At 44.8% G+C, this 27,436-nt stretch overlaps 1 protein-coding gene across 1 annotated transcript; it reads left to right on the top strand.

Annotated features, from left to right (window-relative positions):
• The first annotated feature begins 4,163 nt into the window (after positions 1-4,163).
• On the top strand, positions 4,164-24,381 carry Slc25a20 (solute carrier family 25 member 20). Its single transcript, XM_028886941.2, has 9 exons — positions 4,164-4,424; positions 9,596-9,688; positions 13,478-13,605; positions 17,479-17,569; positions 19,682-19,799; positions 21,651-21,723; positions 22,077-22,186; positions 22,767-22,891; positions 23,566-24,381. The coding sequence occupies exons 1-9, from the start codon at positions 4,320-4,322 to the stop codon at positions 23,626-23,628; spliced, it is 906 nt and encodes a 301-aa protein (XP_028742774.1). The 5' UTR covers positions 4,164-4,319; the 3' UTR covers positions 23,629-24,381.
• The last annotated feature ends 3,055 nt before the right edge of the window (positions 24,382-27,436 follow it).

Consider the following 27,436-nt stretch of genomic DNA (forward strand, 5'->3'; position numbering starts at 1 on the left):
TTGGCTTCTGATGTGCAGTGGAACAGCAGCTGAAACAGTTATTCTTGAAAGAGTAACTAAGCTGATGGAGTCTAACCTCTCAATGTTAGACTGGCATTTAATAAAAGAGTTGAAGCCACCCACAAGCTGAGAAGAAAGGGATGTGGGGAAGAACAGGATGCTGAGATGGAGCCACACACACAAGCCAAGAAGAATGGACAGCTGAATTAAAAAAACATCAACAATTTCCAGAATTTAAAATCCTGAATCATGACAGGACACTAGTGGAATTCAGGTGTTTCTGGTACATGGACTTCTCTCACCAAATATGAGGTCGAACTGTAGACCTTGTGTACATCTTACTTCACAAGTGAATCTGTCAGATACACTAAGGTGTATAGGTGGAAGATGATGCCCCAACATTGCAGAGAAACCTCGGGTGACTGTCCAGGCAGTTGGCTGTTCCTGTCAGCTCACATTTGTTTTGGAAAGTTGAAGATTAGATAGTTATAGTTACAGCTAAAGGAGTTGAAGATTAGATAGTTATAGTTTTCCTTGTTAAGAAGTTCAGAAAAGAAACTCACTAAAGTAGTGTAAGTTATTAAATTTGAAAGACATTATAAGATAGTTCTATGTTAGTAATATAAGTTAGGATAGAAAGTGAATCAGGTACATTTTGGACTTACCAAAATAGGATAAATAATGGAATATTTTCTGAGTTTGTTAAATGCAAATGGACTAGACATTGTTTATGTATTTATTGCTTGTATATATTGTATATAGTTATTGTACTTATTGTATATAGTTTTTCTTATATTAGTTATAACTTTTGTTCCTTTTTTCTTTTTATTTAGAATAGAAAGGGGAAATATGGTGATATTTTATTTGTGCTGAAATGTGATTTTATTTGTATGTTAGTAAATAAAGTTGCCTGGAGATCAGAGCTAAAAGCGAGCCATTTAGCAGAAGTCCAGCAGTAGTAGCCCACGCCCTTAATCTGATCACATGGCAGGCAGAGTCTCTGTGTGTTCAAGGACACAGCAAGCATGGTGACACACGTCTTTATCCCAGTATCAACCATAGAGACCTGGAGGTCTGTATAGACAGGCATGACGAAGAAATCATGTGGCTGGGTTTAGAGCCCATGAGAAGGCAGAACAGAAAGGCAATAAGAAGACAGGTCACACAGGAAGAAGGTCTCTCTCTCTGGGGAAGGACGGCAGCGAGTGGTAAGCTAAAGTCTGTTCACTAGTGCTCTGATCTCTGGGCTTTAACTCTGTACTTTGCTCTGTGTTTCTAATTTAATAATACCGTTTAGAATGCTGTCTACAGCTTTATTATTTACTTGTTATTTTAGACAGGGTTTCATTTACCTTGGACTGGTCTCCAAAAACTAGATACTGGTGATGGGACACACCTGTAATCCCAGCACTTGGGAGGCAGAGGCAGAAGGATCAGCACAAGTTTAAGTCTAGCCTGGTCTAAGTAGCCAGTTCTAGGCCAACCAAGACTAAATACCAAATGACCTGTTTGAAAAACAAGAACATATATGTAGACAAGGATGGCCTTACCTTCTGCCTCTGTGTCTCATGTGCCAGCACTGCAGACAGACATGCCCCACCATGACAACATTTTTTTAGCTCTCTTGAGTCTGTGTGTGTGTGTATGTGTGTGTGTGTGTGAGAGAGAGAGAGAGAGAGACAGAGACAGAGACAGAGAGAGAGAGAGACAGAGAGACAGAGAGAGAAAGACAGAGACAGAGACAGAGAGAGAGGTCCTGTGTATAGGAGGTATAGAAACCAGAGGAAGCATCAGTGTCCTTTATCACCTCGTTCCTTTGAGAAGAGTCTTCTTGAACCTGGAATGTGAGTCTTTTGCTAGGCTGGCAGCTAACAAGCCCCAGTGACCTCTTATCTCTGCCCCTCACACAGTGCTGGGGTTACAGGAAATCACACAACCATGCCCAACTGGTTCTGTCCTTGCCGGAATTAAGGGCTCATGATCGTGCATCAAGTTCTCTTAACCACTGGGCCAAACCTCCGGCCTCCTTCCCCAACCTTACATTTGACAGGGGCTCACTGTGTCGTCCACTCTGGCCTTTAACTGTCCATCCTCCAGAGTTCTAGAACTAGAGGTGCACACAGCCATTCTTGTGTCCCTCTTCCCAAAGGACAGTCTTCTGAAGTTTATTATATATATCCTGAAGTCTTCATAACTGCCATCTCTAACCTTTTTCCTAGTTTCCAGGGAGCACAGTTGTTACCAACCAGCCATGTTCCCAGACATTCTCTGATCATCAAAGCACAATGAAACTAAAAGCTGCTGTAGATTTCTTCCCCATTGCCTCAGGCTCCTGCTTCTTTTTCTTCCACGTGTGACCCCTGCATTCACTGCCACTGACCTATACTGCTATAATTATCTCAGCTGGTTCGGCTGCCCCAGTTCTCCCCACACAAATTGATTCAATTAAGATAGATTTTGCAAAAACAATCTGATTGTGTCACTGTTGTGTCTGAAATTCTTTCGCAGTCCCTCATTACCTCCGAAGAAAAGAGGTTTTTGTGCATTGCTCCACCCTCCTTGCCCTCCACTCTGTCAGGTTTTTGGGACTAGCTAGTCCTCATCAGTTCCTGATTCTAGTGCTGTTCTGGTCTTCCCATCCCTACCTCACATGATTTGCTCCTATTGACCCCATCTGAGGTCCTTCCCATAGTGATTGCAGAGTCTTTGGTTTCCTAACTTCTTGGTTACTTCTTTGTTTTCCAGGTCCTTCCTCATCTATTTGGACTCCGAACCCTGGAAGGGAAAGGGCTCTATCTCTGAGCGTTTTCACACCCTTGGTGATCTAACTTCACGGATTAATACCAAATTTAGCCACTAGCCCAAGCCTCTCTTCAGAATCCTGGATCAAGGGATAGATCTATTAATAGACCTCTCAAACGAATTATGTCTAAAATGTCCTTTACCATCTTCTAATCTGCATTTTACCTCTCTCTTCCCCAACCTCAAATGAAGATGATGCCTCCTCTCTAGTTGTTATTTTATGGGTTTGAGTCTTTGCCTCCATGAATGTATGTGTGCCTGGTGCCACAGAGTCCAAGAGAGGGCCTGAGATCTCCTGGAACTGTAGTTTTAGAGAGTTGTAAGCTGCCACTAAGATTCTGGGAACAGAACCTGGGTATTCTGGCAAAAAGGCTGGTTCTCCAAACTGCTGAGCCGCCTCTCCAGCTCTTATACAGGGCATTTCCATTCACTAACTGGTCCTTTGAGTTTTCCTTTAGGACATATTCACAGTCTGACCACTCATTAATGTCTCTGCTAGGCCCTGGTCCAAACCAACATCTCTACTTGTGACATTGAATCTTCTCAAGTCTCTTGGTTTTCTCCTTGCTATTTTCACCAGCAGTTAACAGGGATTTTGGTTTTAAATTTCATCTCAGATTGTTATTCTCTGCCCAAAACCTTCACAGAAGAGACTGATGTCCTCACAGTTACACATGAAGTTGCTTCTGATAAGTCTCCATTTCTTCTCTCTCCTCATCAGCTCCTCCTGTCTGTCTGTCTGTTTCTGTCTCTCTCTCTTTTTTCCTCCTCCTCTTCTATCTCTCTCTCTCTCTTCCCCCCCTCCCCTTCTCCCTCTATGTGGTTACGGCCATCTCAGAGTTTTTGCATTTTCTTTTAGCTCTGCCAGAAATGTCCTTCATCCTTTACCCAGTATCTATGGATGGGACTCATTTCCTTACCTCAGATCTTAATCTTTTACTTTCCCATTGAGATCTTCTCTTGTTTAACTAAACAGAATTACAAATTATTTGTCTCCCACAGTTTAATTCTTCCCAGATTTGTTTTCCTACAGAGACATTTTTACCATAAGATGTACTGTGCATTTTTCACTTATCTTTGTCATGGTTTATCAAACTTTTAAGGACAGGGACCTGAGTGCTGTACTTCTGCTGTTGTTCAGCACCTAAAAAGAGTGGCTGGCTAGCACATAAAAGGGTGTGTGCGACCTCTGTGGAGTGCACAGATACATTGGACCACAGAGGACCAGAGGGGTAAAAAGTCCAAGAAGGCTTCGCAGAAGAGTAAGTCCATGGCAGACACTCCCAAGCCCCTCCCATACAGCATTAAGGAAGCCCCGCCCACTAAGGGGGAGCTGCGGCCGGAAGTAGACTTCGGGCGGAAGCCATGCTAGGCCCACTGGACCCTCCTTCCGACCTGCCCAAGGCCCCGCCCTCCCTAATGTAGGCGAAAGGTCGGCGGAACCTGTAGTGTAGCTGGGGCAGCGGAGCAAGACCTAGACCGCCCGGAGCTGCCAGGTAGACTGCCGAAGACTGACCATGGCAGACGAGCCGAAGCACGTCAGTCCGCTAAAGAACCTCCTGGCCGGCGGCTTTGGCGGCATGTGCCTGGTGTTTGTGGGGCACCCCCTGGACACGGTCAAGGTGCGCGGAGTCTGGACTGGGGGCTAGTGGGGGGAGGCCCGAGGCGACGCGGAAAGTAGGGTTCCCCAGTGAGAAGCTGCCTCTGGACAAGAGTGGGGCGGGTTAGATGCTTCGTGGGAAGTTGACGGAGGGTTGGTGTGTAGCTACTAAGTAGAGCGCTGTCTACCTAAGAGGGCGAAAGGCTCAGGATGCAACACCCCCAGCACCTCAAAAAGAAAAAAAAATCTCGAGAATCATTCTAAGGAGTGGGCAGAGGCTGTCCCTCGCGCCCCACGAGCCAGACAGCTGCTATTTCAAGGTCTTCGTTTGACTGTCTTTTCTGACCCTACACTATTTCTTTTGAGATAAAAAGGAAAAACTTACTCTGTTTCTAAACCTGTTTCCAGTTAATCCAATATTTTGTTATAAAGATTGAAACAGGATCTCTGTAAACCCAGCCTCCCCCAAAAAAACCAAGGACAAAGGTGGCAAAGATGTCCTTTGACACAGTCCTGTGGGGCCAGCGTGCCTGTAGCCTTCTCTTGTGCAGTTTTCTTTGCCTGAAGAGGCAATTGGCCATTTTCAGCCAGTCACTCACTGCAGGTTAAGCGTCATAACTCATTGCATAGTCACCCCCCTAGGGAGCGAAGGTGGACCCAGTGACTAGCCAGTTTCAGCCCAGGAAATAGTGATCACAGAGGAAACCCACCAGAGCTCGTTCCTGGATCTTTCTCTCCTTACTCCTCCATTCTTCCCCTTGCTGCTTGCTGGAGACCAAAGTCTATATCCTATGACTTAGCTCCTGAAGCCTCATTATTATGTTTTTTTTCTTCATTCCTGGACATGGACTTGGAGGAAGATCATAGGTCACAGCCAGGATGAGCCTGTGAGCAGAAGACACGAGTCTTTTGTGTGTGTGGATGTGTGTTGCTGGGCATGGAACCCAGAGAAGACATGAGTCTCATGAGGGTGGTAGCCAGTGTTGGGGCTTGTTAGGATATCAGTTTCCTCGGAAAGAAAATAGTATCCAAGGGTTCTTCCTGTTGGCAGGCTTGGGCAGCAGGCTATCTGATGGCCTCTTCTGTTCAAGATTGAAGCAGACCAAAGACAGAGCTCATCCTGGGGGATTCTATACTGTTCTGCAATTTGAAATCAGATCTTGGCAGGCAGCGAGGGCTGTACTTGTATTGGTGCTTCTAAGGAAGTGGTTCATTCAAGTAGCTCTCTGTGTGTGTGTGGCTTTTATTCCTAATCTTATTCTACAGAGGCAGAAATCTTGGTCTGCACACCTGAGTCTTTTAAAAATCTCATATCCTTACTGTCTCCTTATGTAAATGTTGCTCCTATCTCGGATTCTCTTGTTCTTGACGTTCCTCCCAGCAAGGGCCAGTGACCTCTGTACTGAATTATAAATGACTGAAAATGCTCACTGGCATGTTGACGCCAGAAGACTTTTCCTTTTAGTGTAAATCAAAACCACAGATTGCCCGACTACTGTCCTTTTGACCTCAGGGAGCTAGGTGGTCACCAACTAAACGCTGGTGCTTTTGTGACTTGGTTTTGGTTTTGAGGCAGGGTCTCGTGTATTTTATGCCGGCCTCAAACTCACTATGTAGAAGAAGATGACCTTGAACTTATCCTTCTACCTCCCAAGTTCTTGAAGGCTCTTTCAGAGGCTCAAGGCAACTGAGTCATGGCCTACATGTCCTGTTAACTGAGAACTGGCACACTTCAGAACTGGGGCTTGGAAAATTTTTATGGAAGTAGGGTTGGAGCAGGTATTTAAAAACTGGATGATTTTTGCTGGATGTGGCAGCCCAAGCCTTTAATCCCAGCACCCAGGAAGCAGAGGCAGGCAGATCTCTGTGAGTTCTAGGAAACCAGTCTGATCTATAGAGCGAGTTCCAGGACAGCCAGGGCTGTTACATAGAGAAAACCTTTCTCAAAAAAAAAAAAAAAAAAAAAAAAGAAAAAAAAAGAAAAACAAGCAGACAAAACAAAAACAGAAAAGAAAAGCTGGCTGCTTTCTGATGGGAAGCCTAGGAAGAGCTGTGTAACCTGGCATGGGGAAGTTGGTATCTCCAGGTCTTGGAACTCTGGAGGCTAGCAGTTTCTAAAGGACAGAGATCTATTCCTCACAGTTCTGGAGGCTGGGAGTGCTGTTGTGCTGTGTCATGCCATGGTGAAAAGCAAGGAATCAAACGCAGGCCTTTTTTCCAGCTGGCATTAATCCACTAAGAACAGCACCTTCTAGCAGGTCTCACCTCCCAACACTGCTACTGCATTTTGATGTTACGTTCCAGCATGTCGTTTGGGGCAGGAGTAAAGGCAAGGCAGGTGTGAGCCGGGATATGGGGTGAAGACGTGGTGTCAGCTGAGGAGGCCTTTGGGTCCTCACTAGTTGGGATGGCTGGTGTCACGATGAGATAAATAGAAGGAACATTAAAAAAATATCAGTGTGGTAGCAGTGTAGCTCAGTTGAGAGAATACTTGCCTAGCATGCATTAAAACCTTAGTTTTGATACCCAGCACCATGTAATACCTAAGCAGGATGCCCCTTAATACTGGCACTTGGCACTTGGGGAGTAGAAGCAGAGGGCGAAGAAGGTCAAGGGCACCTTCTGCTGCAAATTGAATTTGAGGCCAGCTTGGGATACATGAAACTGTACCTCAAAAAAATAAGTAAAATAAATAAAAATGCTGGTCTGCATTGTGAGTTCAGGCCGGCTGGGGTTACATAGTGAGACCCCTGTTTCAAAACAAACAAAAGAAAGATGAAAAATAATCCCAGCACTTGGGAACTGGTGCTAGGAGGGATTAGGAGTGCAAATTTACTGTGCGCTTTGGCTAGCGAGCATGATCTCTGTGAGTTCGAGCACTGGTCTAGAGTGAGTTAGAAGGCGCTCACAGAGAAACCTGTCTCGGATGCATTCTTGGCTATAGAGAGCTGCCTGCTCTGTTTCAAAACAACAAAAATCACAAAAAGATATCAATCAAAATGTGTGCACTGGGTATGTTGGTTAACACTTAATAATCCAAGCACTTAACATGGCTATGTAGAACATCATCATGAGTTCAGGGCTACCCAGGAATACATAATGAAACTGAAGCAAGCCTGGGCTACATTGTGAGAACCTATATAAAATAACTTTAAACAGGAGGTGGTGGTGTATGCCTTTAATACCAGCACTTGGGAGGCAGAGAAAGATCTCTGAGTTCAAGGCCAGCCTGGTCAACAGAGTAAGTTCTCGGACAGCCAGGGCTGCACAGAGAAGCCCTGTCTCAAAACAAACAAATAAAAAGACCACCTAAATAAAAATTTTATAAATTTTTTAAGTGTGTGCTTGTGTTTGTGTTTACATGAGTGCAGGTTCCCATGGAGGCCTGAGGTATCAGATTTCCTCAGAGCTGGAGTTACAGGTAGTTGTAGCCACTTAGCATATAGGTGCTGGGAATTGAACTCTGGTCCACTGCAAGAGTAGTATGTGCTTTTAACCACTAAGCCATCTCATCATCTCTCCAGCCCAAATAAAGATTTGTTTGTTTGTTTTTAAGACAGGGTTTCTCTATGTAGTCCTAGTTAAGAGCAGAACTCACTCTGTAGACCAGGCTGACCTTGAACTCAGAGTTCTAATTGCCTCTGCCTCCCAAGTGCTGGGTCTAAAGGCTTGCCTGACCAAATGAAGTTGTGTTCTGCACCCCTGCCCCCACTTTGGTGGTGCTAAAGATTAAACCCAGGACCTTACATATGCTAGACAAATGCTCTACCACTGAGCTACATCCCCAGCCCTACATCGGAAGTTCTTCCCACTGCTCTTCCCTGCTTGCCGTGGAAGGTTATGCCTACCATGGAGAATCTGAAGGTGAACATAAGGGACTTGGGATATAAAGCAGTGATAACCACTGGACATTATGATTGTTGTGTCCTGTAAACTCCACAGATTTGCATGTCATTCTTGCTGCCCAGTGAATGCCTTCCTTACTAGGACATGTAAGGTCCTAACACATGCAACAATAAAGATTTATAAAGAAGTGGAGGAAGAACATGTTGAAAATGAGCTTTTGGAAAGGTTGGTGTGAGGACAGCCTTGAGAGGCATTTGGAGAACAGCAGGGAAAACATCCTGGAAAAAGACTAAGAAGTACTAGCTGTTTCTGTTTCTGTCACAATATAGAACTTTACTCTAAGTCTTAAGGGGCTAAATAAAGACTCATTAATGCTCATAATCTTTTTGAGTCGTATTTGGGGGAGCACTTGGGGTGGGTGGTCTGCCTTAGTTCTGTTTCTTTTTGAGATAGATTCTCTTGTAGCTCAGTCTGGCCTTGGACTCATTATGTGGCCAAAGATGACAAACTGCTGGTCCTCCCGTCTTAATTGCCCCCATGCCCAGCTTGGCTCAGGGTTGTTTTTTTGTAAAATAGTCAAGAAGATGCCTAATGGTTCAGGGATGTAGCATAGTCACTGGTAGAGTGTCTGCTTAGCCTGCACGAAGCCCTGGGTTCAGTCCCCAGTGCAACATAAAACTAAGCATGGGGCTGAATGTATATATTTTGTGTCCAATGAAATATTTGACAGTAAAAATAATGAACTTGTTGTGGGTGTGTGTGGAGGAAGTAGGAGGGAGATGAATTATATGCATGAGATGCATTTTATACGTGTGTGAAATTGTCAGAGAATAAATATAAAAAGCGCTTGCAAAAGAGATGATGGAGAGCTGGCTCAGCTTAAGAGCACTTACTGCTATTGCGTAGGACAGTTTCGTTCCCAGCATCCAAGTGGCGTTTTACAACTATAACTAGTTCCCGAGGTCAGACAAAACACTCATATACATAAAGCACACACATATATATATATATATATATATATATATATATATTTTAAGGAATGAGAAGCCTGGTCTCCAAAGCCAAAGATAAATAAATAGAATGAGTACTGATGAAATAGTGAATCGAATCTACCTATCAGGTTAAGAAAATGCTGAAGATGTCCACAAAGGCCCACATTTTCCTGCTTAAATGAAGTTGAAGGGCTGAGGACATAGCTCAGTGGGAAAGTTGCTTTATACAGGGTTCTAGGTTCCATCTTCAGCTCTGTAAATGAGGAGGAGTAAGAGGAGAAAGGGAGAGAAAAGGAGGGAAGTTGGATCATTGCTGGTAATTCTGGAAGGTGATTATTTTAATTTCTGGTTTCAGGTCCGACTGCAGACACAACAACCAAGTTCGCCCGGGCAGCCACCTATGTTCTCTGGGACCTTCGACTGTTTCCAGAAGACTCTTATTAGAGAGGTGTGCCTTGGGTGCTGGGCGTCCCTTCCTCGGGGGACTGTATTCAGGGGTGGCACTACTCCCAGGGGAAGAAGATAGCTGTGAGACTCTGCTGGCCACAGCGGTAGCTTCCGAGCCATATTCTCCTCATCTGCTCTGGAGCCTGATAATTCCAGCTACCATTTATACAGATGAATGAAGCCAATAAAGTGCTTTGCTCTGGCTGGGCAGCAGTGGCGCACGCCTTTAATCCCAGCACACTCGGGAGGTAGAACCAGGTGGATCTCTGTGAGTTTGATGCCAGCCTGGTCTACAGAGCGAGATCTAGGACAGGCACCAAAACTGCACAGAGAAACTCTGTCTTGAAAAACCAAAAAAAAAAAAAAAAAAAAAAGTAGAAATTTGCATATTGCCATGTGGTGGCACGTGCTTGTAATCCCAACACTTGGAAAGCTGGGATAAAAAGATCTGAATGCAAGGTTAGTCTGGACTACATGGAGAGTCCTGTATCAAAGAACAATACAAAGAGAAATGATTCAGCAATTGAGAATATTTACTGTTCTTGCAGACGATCCAGGCTTGGAACCCAGCACTCTTATAGTGGCTCACAACCATTCATAACTCCAGTTCCAGCGGACCCAACACCTTATTCTGACCACTGAGGGCACCGGGGACACATATGTGCACATACATATATTCAGACAAAACACTCATAAAATAAATATCTGAAAAACAATAACAAAAAACCAAAAAAGAAGTGTGTGAGATCTAGAGAAAAAAAGAGGCCAGCAGAATCTCCACACTCCTAGACAGGAACATTTAATTGTTTTAGGGTTATTTGATTATATCTATTTTTAATAGAATGTGATTTATTTTTTTCCTTTGGTTTTTCAAGACAGGATTTCTTTGTGTAGCTCTGGCTGTCCTGTAACTCCCTTTGTAGACCAGGCTGGCCTCGAACTCACAGAAATCCACCTACCTCTGCCTCCTGAATGCTGGGATTAAAGGGATGCACCACCACTGCCTAGCAATAGAATGTGATTTTTAAAATATTATTTATGGGTATGGATGTCCATGTATGTGCCTGGTGCCTGTATAGTTCAGAAAATGGCATGGGATCTTGTGGAGCTGGAGTTACGGATGGTTGTGAGCCACCATGTGTGTGCTAAGAGTTAAAGCCAGTTCCAGAGTAGAGCTCAGGAATGCGCTAAAGCACTGGACCACCTCTCAGGTTCCCTTTCTTCTTTTTTTGATGTTTTGAGATGGTGTCTCATGCTGCATCCCATACTGTACTTGAGCTCCCATTAGCCCTTCTACCTCACTCTCTGCTAAGATTACAATTGCACTAAAATACAACCTGCATGTGATTATCTACTAAGCAGACTTCATTAGGCACGTAGAAACTGAAGAGTGGGTGTCACCTAGAAGTATAAAGGTTCTGGGGAGGGATGGGCTCAGCCTTGGTGTAGATATGTACAGGATTCCTGCAGGATTCAGTGTAGAAGGAAGGTGTTGAGGCAAGGGCAGCTCAGCTTTCTCACCCAAGCTGGACCTTTGTTTTTAGGGCCCTCTTATGTATCTGATACTCGGGGTGGAGGCTCTAAACTTCAATTCTACCCAGAGTTCTCTGCCTTTAAGGAAGAGAGCCAAGTCTACATGTTTCTTGGTCAACAATTTTTTTTGACTGTATCTTGGGTGTGAGGGGAAGGAAGGGCTTATGTAAATCCAACTCCTAAGTCAAGCCTAAATAGCATATATTTATAGTCCTGATTTCCCAGGAAGCTGAGACAGGAGGATCATCAGAATTGAATTGGAATTCAGCTTGGGAAATAGAGTGAGAAAACAGAAACCAGAAAGAAAACAATAAAGACCTAACTCTTTACAGAGTTTGATATGTTTCTTTAGTCCATATTTGTACACCTCCTTGTTTTTCAATGTACCAGACGTAGCTCTGTCTTCTGGAGTTGCCACACATGAGTCGTATTTCATGATGCTAACAGACCACTGGAGTGGAAGGGAGATGCCCTGAGGAACCAGGCATCCTTCTCATCCCAACGCAGAGCTGTGGGAGAGATTTTGGCGGGACTTTGTCACATTCTGCTCTTGCGCCTTCCTCCTAGACCTCTGTCCTGGCCCCGTTATTGCCGCTGTCCTTTGCCCTTGGTGCATGCACGGACACCCTGTAGCAGTGCCAGGCTTTTGTGGGATCAGGCGGAGTCTTAATAGGTGTGTGCCCCCTTTGGTTCCAGCAGGGTCTGCATTGAGACCAGCTCTTCAGCTTGGATCTGTGTTGCCCTCCTGCTGTGCAGTCTGCCCGGTCAGGAGCGATCTTCACTCTTAGTTTTTGTATTTGTTTTCAAATTGGCTTTATTTTTTATTAAAGTTATATAGGCATTGAATTTTTCCCTGGAAGGCAGAGTAGCCAGGTGATCCTTGTTCCTTCCACATACTCCAGCAGCAAGGACTCTCAGCTCCTTCAGTTGTTCACACTGCTTCTACCTATCTGCATCATACATTTGCTGTTGTATTTTATATGTTAATGCATCTTTTTAAAAATTTATTTATGCATTATGTACACAGTATTCTGCCTGCATGTATGCCTGCAGGCCAGAAGAGGGCACCAGGTCTCATTATAGATGGTTGTGAGCCATCATGTGGTTGCTGGGAATTGAACTCAGGACCTCTGAAAAAACAGCCAGTGCTCTTAACCTCTGAGCCATCTCTCCAGCCCCCCTTTTGTTGTTGTTGTTGTTATTGTTTTCTTTTCCTTTCTTTCTTCTTTTTTTTCTTTTTGAGAGAGATTTAGTCTTATTTTGAAGGCCAGGATGGCTTCAAACTCTCAGTCTTCTTGCCTGTTTCCTGAGTGCTGGTATTACAAGCATGTGCCACCATGCCCAACACTTTTTTCTTTTTAAGATGTGTTATTCCATGTGAGTGAGTGTTTTGCCTGCATATCTGTATGTGCATCACACGTTTGCCTGGTGCCCACAGAGGTCAGAAAAGGCTCTTAGCTGACGAACCATCTTTCCAGGCTCACTTCACTCCACTCCGCTCCCAAGTCCACTAAAAATATTCCTTATTGTCCAGGTGTGGTAGTACAGGACTTTAATTTCAGCATTATGGGAGGTAGAAGCTAATGTCTTTTAATTCAAGGCTGTCTTGGTCTACATAAGAAGTTTCAGACCAGCCAGGGATACAAAGCGTGACACTGTTTCAAAAAAAAAAAAAAGAAAGAAAGAAAGAAAATCTTGAGACAAGATTTCACTAAATTTCCCAGGCTGGTTTTAAATTCAGACTGTATCTCTGGTACATCTTTTTTGGATTTTTACAGAGATTTAGGAGGCAGGTATTTCTCTTTGTGAGTTCAAGGCCAGCCTGGGTTATTTAGCAAGCTCCAGGACAGCCAGGACTACCTAGAGAGACCCTGCCTCGAAAAACAAAACAAAACAAAAAAAAGTGAATGATGCCTGTGGACTGACACCTAAGGATGACTTCTGACCTACACATGACTCATGTGCACTGGCACACACATGTACACCTAAACATACATATACACACACACACACACACACACACACACACACACACACACAAATGCAGGGAGGGGGAGCTAGGTAAATCTCTGTGCTTGAAAAAGGTGAAGAAGAAAGTCTAGAGTTAAGAGGCTATGTGACTGCGCTGTTTTGGAGGGGGTAGAGAGTTGGGGGTACAGCTCAGAGGTGAGCTCTGGCTAGGCCCTTGGTTTGATTCCCAGGACTGAAATACAGTGGTGGTATCTGGAGCAGACTCTGTTTCTGTGATTCCTTGCAGGGCGTCATGGGACTGTACCGGGGCATGGGTGCACCCTTGATTGGAGTCACCCCTATGTTCGCTGTGTGCTTCTTTGGGTTTGGTTTGGGGAAGAGACTACAGCAGAAATCTCCAGAGGATATACTTAAGTAAGTACTCGCAGGCGGCACTCAGTGCTGGTCTTGGTGGTGTGATATGTGCTGAGGGAAAGTCTTCACCACTGCACTGTCCTCTGGGTCCCAGGGTTGACTTGTAGGCTTTCTGAGAGAAGGAAGAACCTGTGTTTCCTTTGTTCTGTGAACTGAAAGGGTAACAGAAGGAAAGAGCCTTCCCTGCCTCTTTGCCAGGTTGTTGTTGATTTCTTTTCCGTAGTGAATCCCCACTGCACGCTGCTGTTGGGAGCTGAATGCTGAAATGCACGTCAAGTGCTGTGGTGCCGCCCGTGCCACGTTAAGGACAGAAGGAGACTTGCTTTCTGTTAGCTGCTTAAGAGAAGAGGTTCCAGGAGCTGGAGAGATGGCTTAGTTACTTTTGCAGATACCTAGGTTTGGTTCCCAGCACCCACATGATGGCTTACAACTTCTGTAACTCCAGTTCTGGGGATCAGATCCTTCTGACTTTCTCAGGCACAAGGTGTGTTCATGCTGTACATACATACAGATTGGCAAAACATTCATGCACATAAAATTAATTTTAAAAAGAACTCTCAGTGTAGCCAAGATGACCTTGAACTTCTGATCCTCTTGCCTCTACCTATTGTCCTCAGATTAGGGTTGTGCTCCACTACCCCTGGTTTCATGCAGTGCCGGGGATGGAACCCATGGCTTTTTCCATGCAAACATTCTCCCAACTGAGATTATTCCCAGTCCTTGTTGTAGATTCTTTAAATTTAAAAAAAAAATTTATTTTGTTATTTTATGTGTAGGGGTGTTTTGCCTGCAAGTATGTCTGTGTACCACATGGGTGCAGTGCCAAGAAGGTGTCAGATCTCATGGTACTGATGCTTCAGACTTTTATGAGCTGCCTTGTGGGTCCTGGGAGTCCAACTGGCTCCTCTGGAAGAGCAGCCAGTGTTCTTAACTACTGAGCCATCTCTTCAGCCCCTTTTATGTTCTTGCAGTAAATTTTTTAGTGCCAGTTTGGGTATAAAGAATCAAGTGAGCCAGGCAGTGGTGGCACATGCCCTTAATCCTATCACTCAGGAGGCAGAGGCTGGCAGATCTCTTTGAGTTCAAGGCCAGCCTGGTCTACAGAGTGAGTTTCGGGACAACCAGGGCTACACAGAGAAAGCCTATCTGGGATGGGGGGGAGACAATTGAGTGAGAATTATACCTCAACATTTAAAAACACGATTAATGTCCAAGCATTCTCAGAATGCTGGGGACTTCTGAGTGAAACGCTTGATTTGACAAGGTGTCCCCAGTCTTGAGCCCATCAGGAAACAACCCCTGGAAAGGCTGCAGGAAACACAAGAACCACCCAAGCTGGCAAGGCTTGGCATCTGGGAGCTCAAGGGAGGAGGTTAGGGTGTCACATGATCGTCTTCTGTCCCCGCTTCAGCCTATAACAGAGTAAGGGTCTAAGATGCAGATAAAGGTGTTTGTAATGTGAGGTTCTGTTCCTGGAGTCATTGTGTAGAGACTGTCAAGGCCCCAGATGTGAGGTTTGTTTTGAAGCAGTTGAGTGGCTGGCAGACCAAGGTCCTCAGGATACATAGCATCTCTGAATACCTTTGTGTGATGTGACAGCTCACAGCTGTGCCATGCTTATGAGCTGTGTTCCCATATAGTCACATCAGCATGAGAGAAATAGCCTTCCTCTAGAAGCAGAATGAGACACTCAGGACCCCATCCTACCATTCGGTCTACCTTGCAGCCGTTACCTCCCTACAGGCACTTAGCAGGGAAAGGAGTTTTACCAGAGCGCTGAAATGGAAACCCAGCACTCACAGATACCTCCTGGAGTGGGGGTGGGAAGTAGCAGAGTAGGCCAGGTGTTCATAGTGTCCACATGGTGTCCTATGTGCACACACGATCCTATTTTGGGAACAGTCCCTAAGGTTGGGCACCTTGGGAAGAGTGGAGGTTGATGGTGCTATAGGAGCAATTTAGTTACTGAGATGTAACTAACTGGGAGAGCAGTGTAACCTGGGACTGTGAAGCTAGGTATCTATGTAAGAAGTCTCTGTGCCACCTGGGCAGGCCTACAAGGCAGTGAGTGGGCGTTTGTTTCTGGGGAAAACTGTCTGCCAATTAAACAGTGATTGCAGCTCTTTGGATAGGCTTACATTTAAAAAAAAAAATGACAGCACTGAGGATTGAAACTGGGACTTCACACATGCTGGACAAGCACTGGATCACTGAGCTGTATTTCTAGCCTTTTATTTTATTTTACTTGCTTTTTTGTTTGTTTGTTTTTCAAGACAGGGTTTCTCTCTGTAGACCAGGCTTCAAACTCTTATTTTACTTTTTTGAGACAGGGTCTCACCATATGCAGCTTGGGCTGGCTAGGAACTCATTATGTAGACCAGGATAGCCTCCGATTCATAGAGATCCATCAGTCTCTGCCTTCTGGGTGCTAGGATTAAAGGTATACACTATCATACTCAGCCCAGCCCTCTTTTATTTATGCTTACTCTTTCGTTTTGAGACAACCTAATCCTAGAAAGATAAGGCCTTGCTAGAGGTGGCTCAGACAGCTTTAGTGATAGACATTAGGAGTTTCAAATTCCTTCTCATACTCAGGCTGCTTTATTCTGTAGGAGTTAGAGTGAGGACCCAGCATTCCTGGGTACCTTCATTGACTTAGCTTTTCTCAGCACATTATAGTCCTCATTACTGGATTGATATGAAGGGGAGGTATTTTTTGTTTCTGTTTCTGTTTTTTTTTTTTTTTTTTTTTTTGTTTTCTGAGACAGGGTTTCCCTGTGTAGCCCTAGCTGTCTTGGAACTCACTCTGTAGACCAGGCTGGCTTTGAAGTCACAGAGCTCTGTCTGCCTCTGCCTCCTGAGTGCTGGGATTAAAGGCATGTGCCACCACTGCTTAGCTGAAGGTTTTTTTTTTTTTTTTTTTTTAATTAATTAATTTATTTTTGAAGGTTAGTTTTAAATATCATTTTGCCACAACTTAGAGTCACCTGTGAAGAGAATTCCAATTGTGGTAATTGTCCTTATCTGGTTGGTTTGTGGGCATGTCTTATTGTTGATTGATGTAGAAAGAGTTAGCCCATTGTGAGTGGCGTCATTCTCTAAGCAGGGGCTCTGAACCATATAAGACTGAAGACTAGAGAAGCTAAAAGCAGGCGGCATGAGTGCATTTGTTCCCCTCTGTCCTTGACTGTAAATGTGGTATAACTAGCTGCTTGACTTCCTGCCTCATGGCCCCCAAATGATGGGTTGTGACCATGGGTTGTGAGACCAACCTCGTCTTCCCTTAGGTTGCTTTGCTCAGGGTATTTTATCACAGCAACAGTACTGAAACCAGAGCACTTGGCTGTCTCTCAGCCTGCGGGATGGCCACAACCATTCTCCTTGACTTGAAGCTTTTCTGCTTGAGTCTTGGCTTCATGTTCTAGGCCCTTAGTGGCCCAGCGTATGTGATATTGGAGGGGAACTGGGGTCCACTGGGGTTTAGATCTCAGGTTAGAGGCTCTCTTTGCCCCACAGCAACCCAGTATTTTACAGCTAGGAAATCAAGGCTTGCGGAGACCTGGTAACTTGTCCAGAGTTACTGGGCACAGCAGGTTCATGGTGGAAACCAGACCTCACTATAAAGCTTTTCTCTGGGAGGAGGGGATTCTGAGTATGTGCCTGTTATGTGTGGGTACCAAGGGTCTCCTGTCCTTGACGTCGGGCCCCTTGCTCTGGTAAATTTGACGTTAGAATTGACCAGGAAACTGGTCTTTGTGAAGAATCTGGTGTACTTGTGGCCGTGCTTCTCCCCGGTCCACGTTCTCTCTGCTGGGATCACCTTAGCCTCGATGGATAACCACAGGTGGTTGTTTCTGGTTTTGTTCAATGCAGCTACCCGCAGGTGTTTGCAGCTGGGATGTTATCTGGTGTGTTCACCACAGGAATCATGACCCCTGGAGAGAGGATCAAATGCTTACTGCAGGTAAGGGTGTGGTCTGTGAGGAGGACGCCAGTGCGAAGTTCTGCATGTGCATTAGTATTTTTGTGTGTTTGTTGTTTTGAGTCACAGTCTTGCTATGTGGCACAGGCTGGCCTCAAACTCATGATCCTCCTGCCTCAGTCTTCCTATCCTTGGCAAGTGTTGAAGTCTTGGGCATGTTCTGCTATGCCTGGATTTGTATTTATGTACTTTTAACCCTCTGTGAGAGCTTTAGAACAGTTGGGCAAAACAAGGCTTTCAGAAACCTGGAAGAACCAAGAACTAGACACCAACTGCTGGGGTGCCTTCCAGGAGGCGTGTGCTGGAGAGGAGGCAGGAGGAGCATATGTTCATGTGCTGTGGCACAGAACTATAATCCCAGCACTCAGGAGGCTGAAGCAGGAGGCTTGCTACAAGTTTATTGTTATCCTGGGCTATAGAGAGAGTTATAGTCCAGCTTAGGCTACCTCAGGATACTCTGTATCAAAGTACCAAAAGCTAAAATGAAAACAAAAACAAAAATCCAAACAAGCAACAGCTAAGGATTTAACTACTATACAACCCAGCAACTGTATAGTCCTGGGCATTGAGCTCAGAGAAATAAACACTTAAATCTTTGTATGCAAATGTGTGTGTGATATCTTTATTTATAATAACCGTGAACTAGAAAGAACACAGGTGCCCTCAAATTGGCTGTATACCTGAGGGTGGCCTTGAGCATCAGATCACACCGCCTGTACTTCCAGAGTGCTGGGATTGCAAGCATGAGTCCTGAAATTCAGAAGTTCTTAAAATTAAAAAATTATAGAATGAGCCAGGCATGGTGGCGCAGGCCTTTAATCCCAGCACTGGGAAGAAGAGGCAGACACTTCAAGGCCAGCCTGATCTACATAGAGTTCCAGGACAGCCAAGGCTACATAGAAACCCTGTCTCAAAATAAAAAAGTATAAACCCCACAGAAACAATATAGAAAGGCATTTACTGGACTTCCACTGGACTTCTGGCAGTAAATGGAGACATACAGCATCTTGGGCAGGAGCAGCCTCCCTTCTGCCTCTGATGAGAGATGATATGGCTCAGTGGTAGAGTATCTGCTTAGCATATGCAAAGTCCAAGGTTTAGTCCCCCAAGAACGACCTTTCAGTTTCTGAAGTGCTGTTGATAAGGGCAGGTAGGTCTGAACGGATGCATCATGTGACATTTCATTCACTTACTATATTGTTTTAGTTATGTTTGTTTTGATTTGGGTTTTATTGAGTTTTGTTTGTTTGTTTTTGAAACAGAGTCTCATGTAGCCCAAGTTAGCCTCGTGTTTACTCTGTAGAGAATAGTAGCCTTGAACTCCTGGTCCTCCTGTCTCTTCCTCCCCGCCACTGGGATTACAGGCACGCACCATCATGCTTGGTTTAAACAAACAAACAAACAAACAAACAAACAAACTTATTTTTAAAGAAAACTTAAAAATGACTTTCCTGTTCCTGGGATGGGGAACACAGCCACAGTGCATATGGGACTGTCAGAGACAACTCTGGGGTCGGCGCTCTCCATCCCGCCTTCACGAGTGTCCCAGGCCTGTACAGCACTGCCTCGCCCCCTGAGCCAGCTCACTGGCCAGCCTCTTTTCTCTTTCAGAGATGGTGCCCCTTTCTTCTTTGCTGCTGTTGAGAGAGGTCACCACCGAGTCTTTTGTTTCAGTTTGATTTTTCACTTTGAAATTTTGTTTGTTTCTTCTTTGTATATTCTAATTTCTCCGCTAAAACTATCCATTTCTTTGCTGTGGCTATTTTTATGTTTCAAGCATACTCAAAATGTTTTCATTAAACGATTTTCATCATGGCTGCTTTATAAATCTTTGTCAGAGTTCTAACACCCCTGGCATCTTGTTGGCATTTATTGTCTTTTTATGAGCAGGTACGTATCTACATGAGCATGTGGAGGCCAGGCCTCGGCTACAGGTGTTGTCTCTAAGGCTCCACCTAGCCATCTTGTCTTTTGAGACAAGGTCTCTCACTAGCCTGAGGCTCAATGGTTAAGTTAGGCGGCTGGCCAGGGAACCCCAAACCTGCTGGGTCTATCAATTGCTGTTTTGACTTGATGACCTTCCATCCCTCCCAGATTCAGGTTTCTACAGGGGAAAACAAATACAATGGTACCTTGGACTGTGCAAAGAAGCTCTATCAGGAGTATGGGATCCGTGGCTTCTACAAAGGGACTATGCTTACCCTCCTGCGAGGTAAACTCCGAAGTACCACACCTAGGTCACCTGGGAAGGTCAGGGGATGAGAGTCTCACAGAGGCGCTTACCTGGACCATAGATCAGTGTTGACACATGCCCTTACAAACCTGGAGTGTGTGTCCTGCTTATGGGTACTCTCACCCAGCGTGGACACAGAGAAGGATGGAGAGGTTTATCCTTCCTCAATGTCTTCAGGGGTGGAGTCATGACATGGGAAGGCAGTGGCTACTACTTAGAAATCATGCCTGAAGATGAGAAGGGGAAAAAGAAAGACTTAGGAATAGTGGGAATCTCTTTGGGGCTTGTGCAGGCTAGGCAGTGCTTTACCATTGAGCTCCCAGCCCTCCTCTTGGTTTTGACAGGCAGGGTTCCTGAGGAAGAGACAGTCTTACCCTGAGATGGCAGCTTAAAGGAAGGCCAGACAATTAGCTGTAATTGTAACTGCTTAGAGTTGGTGTATTGTGACGACCACCTACAGGGACTGGGAAGATGCATTAGATTATGTTGGTTTACACTCACTAGTGCTTGACTCTCAGCAGCATCTGATAGTTGCAGGGTGATTATTTAAAATAGGATGTATCTGGCATGGTGGAGCATACCTTTAATCCCACCACTCTGGGAGACAGGCAGGAGAATGTCTTGAGTTCCAGGCTGGTCTGGTCTACAAAGTGAGTTCCAGGACAGCCAAGGTTACACAGAGAAACCTTGTCTCAAAAAAACAAAAACAAACAAACAAAAGATATAGGAGCTGGAGAGATGGCTTAGTGGTTAAGAGCACTGGCTACTTTGCTAGAGTACTCAGGTTCAGTTTCCAGCACTCACATCACAGCTCACCACTATCTGTAACTCCAGTTCTAGAGGATCTGTTGCCCTCTTCTGGCCTCTCTGGGCATTGCACACATATGGTGCACAGACATACAAGCAGACAAAATTCTCATACACATAAAGTAAAATAAAAAATCCTTTTGGTTGTGAGCCTAGCCTTTAATGACTGAGCCATATCTGTAGCCCATAAAATAAAAAAATAAAGGTAAAAAAAAATTAAAAGTAAAAAGGATGAGCTGGGTGGTAGTAGAGCACACCTTTAAATTAATCCCAGCACTTGGGAGAGGGTAGCAGGCAGATTGCTGAGTTCAAGGCCAGGCTGGTCTACAGAGAGTTCCACGACAGCCAGGACTACACAGAGAAACTCTGTCTCAAAAAAACAAACAAAAAAACAAACAAAAAAAAAAGGATGTAGCTGCTGAAGAACTTCTCAGGATCTTTCCCAGAGAAGAACATCTAATTGGTCAGCCCTGAAGATATATGCATACAAGTAACATTATACAGACCAAGAAGGCTGGACTTATGCATTTATACTATATATATATGTGTGTGTATATATTCATATATAGTATGTATAGTATATATTTAACATAAATGTCTATATTTATGTAGTATAAATATATTTATATAGTATGTGTATGTGTGTGTGTATGTGTGTGTATATATAAAAAACAAAGAAAAAGTGGTCATGAATTTGAAAGACAGCAAGGGGGTGGTACATGGGGGCGGTTAGAGGGAGAAAAGAAAAGGGGAAATGATCCAATTTTAACCTCAGAAAAAATTAGCTCACACCTTTAATCCCAGCACTTGGAAGGCAGATGTAGGGGATCTCTGGGAGTTTAAGGCCAGCCTTGTCTACAGATCAAGTTCCAGGACAGCTAGGGCTACACAGAGAAACTTTATCTTAAAAAAACAAAAAAAAATATTATTTTTAAAAAGAACTCAGCAATCTCTGAATATTCTAGTGCCAATCTGTGGAGATTTTATTGATTTTTTAATTCATCTTTTTCTTGCCACTCACAGATGTTCCAGCCAGTGGGATGTATTTCATGACATATGAATGGCTTAAAGATCTCTTCACTCCAGAGGGAAAGAGGTGAAAAGAACATTAGAATGTAGAAGCCATTTTCCCACTTCTGGGTAGGTTGTCTCCTCCCATAAGTGGGTCTGAAGCAGACAAGATACTTGTTCTTAGCTCCATGTAGTTGCCTTTAGTAGCTGCTGGGGTACAGCTAACATCCTTTTACTCTGTGCCTCCCTCAGTGGAGGGCGTTTTCAATAATGCACAGAACCTCCTCCAACAAAGTGGCAGCTGCCGGGTCATGGACCTTGAACCTCCTCCCCAAGGCTGGAGCTCTTTCAGTGCCTTCTTCCCTGAGTATGGGTGGAGGGACTGGTCTGAACGTCACTGCCAAGGGTGTGTCTGACTGGGACTGTGGTGTTCTGCAGTGTCAGTGACCTCAGTGTGCCCCGGATCCTGGTGGCTGGAGGCTTTGCGGGGATCTTCAACTGGGTTGTGGCCATCCCCCCAGATGTGCTCAAATCTCGATTCCAGACTGGTGAGTGGTGTGGGTCTGAAGGGAGCGGGCCCTGGCATTGACTACCCTGGGGTGCAGGGGTTTTGTTTTTGTTGTTTGAGAATGGGTCTCATGTAGCCCAGGCTGGCCTCTAACTTGCTATATAACCAAGGCTGATCTTGAATTCTTATTCCTCCTGCATCTACCTCTCAAGTGCTGGGAGTGTAAGCAGGGGTGCATCACCCGTACCTGGTGAGTGCTCAGGTCTGAAGACTGAGACTGTCTTCTCTCTTTTTCATGGCAGAATCTTAATAGCTGACCAGCCTTCTCCTTCACATTTATATTCTAGAAACGCTAGGATTTCTTTCTCGTCAGTCTAAACACAAAACAAGAGTCTATCCTCCCTCCCTCAGTTTTTCACTCCCTTGGCACCAGGAACCCAGACATGCCTGTCTGTGCCCCCATGTCAGCTGGGCTGTGGCTGCTTCTAGATGGCCTTCAAGGCCCTTGCCCTGGCGCTAGCTCCGACCCGACATTTAATTATTAGACTGTCCCCGTGTGGGTTGCTGTGGTCAGGTCACAAAGCTTCCTGGAGCTTAAAAACTTGGGTTCTTCCCTACAGCACCTCCTGGAAAATATCCAAACGGTTTCAGAGATGTGCTGAGAGAGCTGATCCGGGATGAAGGAGTCACATCCTTGTACAAAGGGTTCAATGCAGTAATGATACGAGCCTTCCCAGCCAATGCAGTGAGTATCTGCTAAGGGCTGAGTTTTCCTTCTGGACTCAGTGCAAGGAACTGGCTTTTGCTTGCTCTGGGGATCGCCAAAGCTTCCTCATCCACTTGCTTTCCTGTAGCTGCCAGCCTTGCCTTTGGAACTCTTTAAGTTAGAGGTTTGAATTTCTTGATCTGGTTATCAGAAGGGGTGGTTGCTAGACATGTATTTTCTTTTTTTCTTCTCTCCCCATCCTTCTCCTCCATTCCCCCAATGTTTTTAAAAACAAATTCTCTATAGGTAGCCCAGGCTGCCTTCAAACTCCCAGTAAAAGTGCTAGGACTGTACAGGTGTGTCACCACACCCAGCCTTGGCCATGCACATTTTAGTAAGTGACTATAACTTCCTTTTTCTCCTCTCTTCTCCCCTTTCCCTATCTCTTCTTTCTTCTTTTGACAGGGTGCTACTGTGTAGTCCAAGTTGGTTTCAAACTTGAGATCTCTCTGACTTAGCCTCTGGAGTATTGGGTGGACAGATGTTCCTTACCAAAATCAGTTAATTTGCTCCCTTAATATGGGTGGGAAGGGGGTTAGGTAGGGAAGGGGCTCTGCTATTGCCAGGGCTAACCAAGCACGGTGCAGGAGGTAGGAGCTACAAATAGTCACCCTCGATTGCTGTTTTTTCTTCTCCACCCAACCTCTTCATAGGCCTGTTTCCTTGGCTTTGAAATTGCCATGAAGTTCCTTAATTGGATTGCCCCCAACATTTGAGGCTGAGGACTGCTCAAGACTTCTGGATGCTGGACAACTGTTGCTGAGAAGCAGTGGGCAGGACTAGGTAGTCCTGAAGGGTGAGGGGAGGGAGATGGTGGAATCAGAGCTCCAGACATGGCTATGATGGTAAAACTATTGCCTTAATGATATCCTCTACCTTGTAGAACTTGGTATGCCATTTTGAAACTTGAATTTAGAATATTTCCAGAGAATTGGAGATGGAATAAATAGTTTATAGACTTACTGCCTTTGGCCAAATTGCCACCTACTGGTTGACTGATGGCCCTACTACACTCAGAATACTCCTCGCTGAGGAACTGATGGCTGGCTCTCTAGAGGCCCCTTGCCTATTTTCAACCAGCTAAACCAGGAGCTGGGATCTTCAGTCGCTAGCCAGGGAAACCCAACAGATTTCTGTGTGCCATCTATTCCTTGCCTGCACATAGGGATGTATATGACGTGAAGCCCACATCTGTCTACCAAATAAATGGACTAGGTAGATAAACCTAAGAACAGATCACCTATTAACTATTGCTTAATATTTTTACACAAGAAAATAAAAAAATAAATAAATGAGAATTGTCTAAATTCCCACGAGATGATGGAGAATTTTCTCTCCAACTCAAGTGAAGACAGCCCCAGCCTCCTGGGTAAGTGAAAGCCATAACGTAGGAAGGCTCTTTTTGCACATTCTTTCTCCGTGAGAGCACCCAATTTTAACAGGAAACAATAAATATTGTTTCTAATTTTTGTATTGTGTGATACTTTATGTTGTGGTTCAGGGACACTGCAGCAGGGTTGGCCGTGCCTCTGGAGGCTGTCAGGAATCAGTGCCTGTTCCTGGGAGCCATAGGTGGAGCCTCTAGCAGGCAAGGAGGAAGTTCTGGCTGGCCTGGACTTCTCTGATTCCCTTGATATTCCAGGGAGAATGGGTAGGGCTGGAAACTTCATTGGTAATTGTTCATATAGCCCTTGGTCTGGCAGGCAGGCCACCCCGAAACCTGGCTTGTAATCATCCTTTCGTTCACTTTCCTTTCTGGCTCTCTGTGTTTATAAATGGAAAGTCAGTTGTTCAAAAAATACAGAAGCAGTTTGAGTTTGGGGTGCCTGTGTGGTCTGATGTAGCCAGAGCAAGTTGGAATGGGGAGCCCTAAACTGCTTGGTTCTTGTCTTAGTGGATAGGAGAGCTTGCTAAAGGGAGCCTGGCTCTTCTGGCACTGCCCTGCCTGGCCAGAACACTTAGGTCCACTGGTACTTCCTTCCTTGTCCAAACCCTCAAGAGATCCTTGGGACTTTGGTTTTAGAACGATCACTCTGAGCATGAGAGGGACAGACACATCTCACTTGGGAGTTAAGAGTGTGTAGCTAACCTTGTAGGAAGCTGACATTAGAGAGTTCGAGGAAGGAAGCTGTATTTGAAGAATATTTCTGAATGATCACATGACAATTATGGCCAAGTAAGGGGGCCAGCGAGATGGCTCAGAGGGTAACTTATTTGTTTGTTTGAGACAGGGTCTTATATATTCCAGCCTGGCCTTGGATTCTCTGAGTAGCTGAGGAGGATGACCTTGAACTTCTGATCCTTCTACCTTCCCTCACAGGTACTGAGATTACAAGTGTGCATCACCACAGTCAGTTTATGGGGTGCTGGGGACTGAACCCTGGACTTTATGCATGCTAGGCAGGCACTTTACTTTGCTATATCCTTAGTCAAAAATAAAATTTTTACTTTTTAAAAGAAATCTTTTTGAAAGATTTTTAATTACGTGTATGTGTGTGTGTGTGTGTGTGTGTGTGTGTGTGTGTGTATGTGAACATGAGTACAGGTACATGAATCCAGAGGCATCAGATTTCCTGGAGCTGGAGTCACAGCTGTCTGGTGTGGGTGCTGGGAATCAAACTCAGGTTCTCCTGGAAGAGCATAAATGCTCTTAACCAATAAACCATCTCTTCAGCCCCACCCCACCCTTTTGTGTTTATTGTTTGTTTGTTTTGTGTTTTTTGTTTTTTTCTGAGACAGAGTTTCTCTGTGTAGCTTTGGAGCCTATCCTAGAACTCTTACTCTGTAGACCAGGCTGGCCTAAAACGGAGATCCGCCTGGCTCTGCCTCCCAAGTTCTGGGATTAAAGGTGTGCACCACCACTGCCCAGCCTGTTTTTTATTTCTCTTCTTGAAACAGGATGTCTGTCATGTAGCCCAGGCTGGCATCAAACTCATTATGTAACTGAGGCTAACCTTGAATTCCTGGTCCTCCTAAATGCTGGGATTATAGGTATGTATCTCTTACCTGGCTAAAAATAACATTTTGTCTGTGTGTGTGTGTGTGTGTGTGTGTGTGTGTGTGTGTGTGTGTGTTCACAAATGCTTTTGTGTGAATGAGCATTTTCATGTGTGTAGTATATGCGTAAGAGTGTATGTGTGCAGGTCCAGGCTGCTGAGGCCAGAGGAGAAGCCGAGTGTTCTGCGTTGACACGGTCTTTCACTGAACTGAGCTAGGCTGAGGGCCAACCTGAGCGATCTTCCTCTCTCCACCCCTCACATGGCTAGGGTTACACATACGCACATACATGATCACCTGAATTCAGATCCTCATGCTTGTTTTTTTTTTTTTTTTTTTTTTTTTTTTTTTTTTCGAGACAGGGTTTCTCTGCGTAGTTTTTGCGCCTTTCCTGGAGCTCACTTGGTAGCCCAGGCTGGCCTCGAACTCACAGCGATCCGCCTGCCTCTGCCTCCCGAGTGCTGGGATTAAAGGCGTGCGCCACCACCGCCGGCTTGTTTTTTTTTTTTTTTTTTTTTTGTTTTTGTTTGGTTTTTCCAGACGGGTTTTCTGTGTAACAACCCTATGTCGTGAAACTAGCTCTATAGATTAGGCTGGCCTTGAACTCACAGAGATCTTCCTTCCTCTGTCCACTCAGATTAAAGGTGTATGACACCACCACCACCACCACCCAGCCAGATCCTCATGCTTGTACAGCAAGTGCTATTACTTGCTGAGACATCTCTCCAGTCCTAAATAAGTTAGTTACCAAAAAAGAAAAAAGACAAAAATTGAGGGCATTTGTCTGAGAAGGTGAATTCAATTTTTTTCTTTTTCTTTTTTGAGACAGGGTTTCTTTGTAAAAGTTCTGGCTGTCTTGGAACTCACTCTATAGACCAGGCTGGCCTTGAACTCAGAGATCTGCCAGCCTCTGCCTTTTGAGTGCTGGGATTAAAGACCTGTGCCACCACCACTTGGCTGGTTAATTCAATTTTAAACCTACCTCTTTTCTGCTGGAAGATCTTTAGTATATCATGACTAGGAGATGGCCTGTTTTTTTGTTGTTGTTGTTGTTTGTTTTTGTTTTTTGTTTTTAAGTAAAGTTATCAGCCAGGCTGTGATGGTTGATAACTTTATCCAAGCACTCAGGAAACAGAGGCCGGTGAATCTCTCTGTAAGTTCAAGGCCAGCTTGGGCTACACAGTGAGTTCCAGGACAGCCAGGGCAACACAGACAAATCCTGTTTCAAAACCAACAAAAAACAAAAGAAAGTAAAGTTACAGTGAATTTATTACGGTGATGGAGAGTACAGACTTTAGATTGTAAGTGCAGATTTGAGAGAGGAGAGACACTTTGAACAAGGAGAGCGACAGCCAGGACATGGGTGCAGGCTTTTTTCAAGTCACCCAGGAAATGAGCCTGTCCGGAAACCTCATCCCTAGACTGAAAGTTCCCGTTGGAGTATTTGCATTTCAGCCCAAATGCCAGCCATTCTCATGGGATAGGATCATTTTCCTCTGGAGATACTTCCCACTTGAAAATGGAGTG

Source organism: Peromyscus leucopus, chromosome 7, assembly GCF_004664715.2.
Source record: "Peromyscus leucopus breed LL Stock chromosome 7, UCI_PerLeu_2.1, whole genome shotgun sequence".
NCBI lineage: Eukaryota > Metazoa > Chordata > Mammalia > Rodentia > Cricetidae > Peromyscus > Peromyscus leucopus.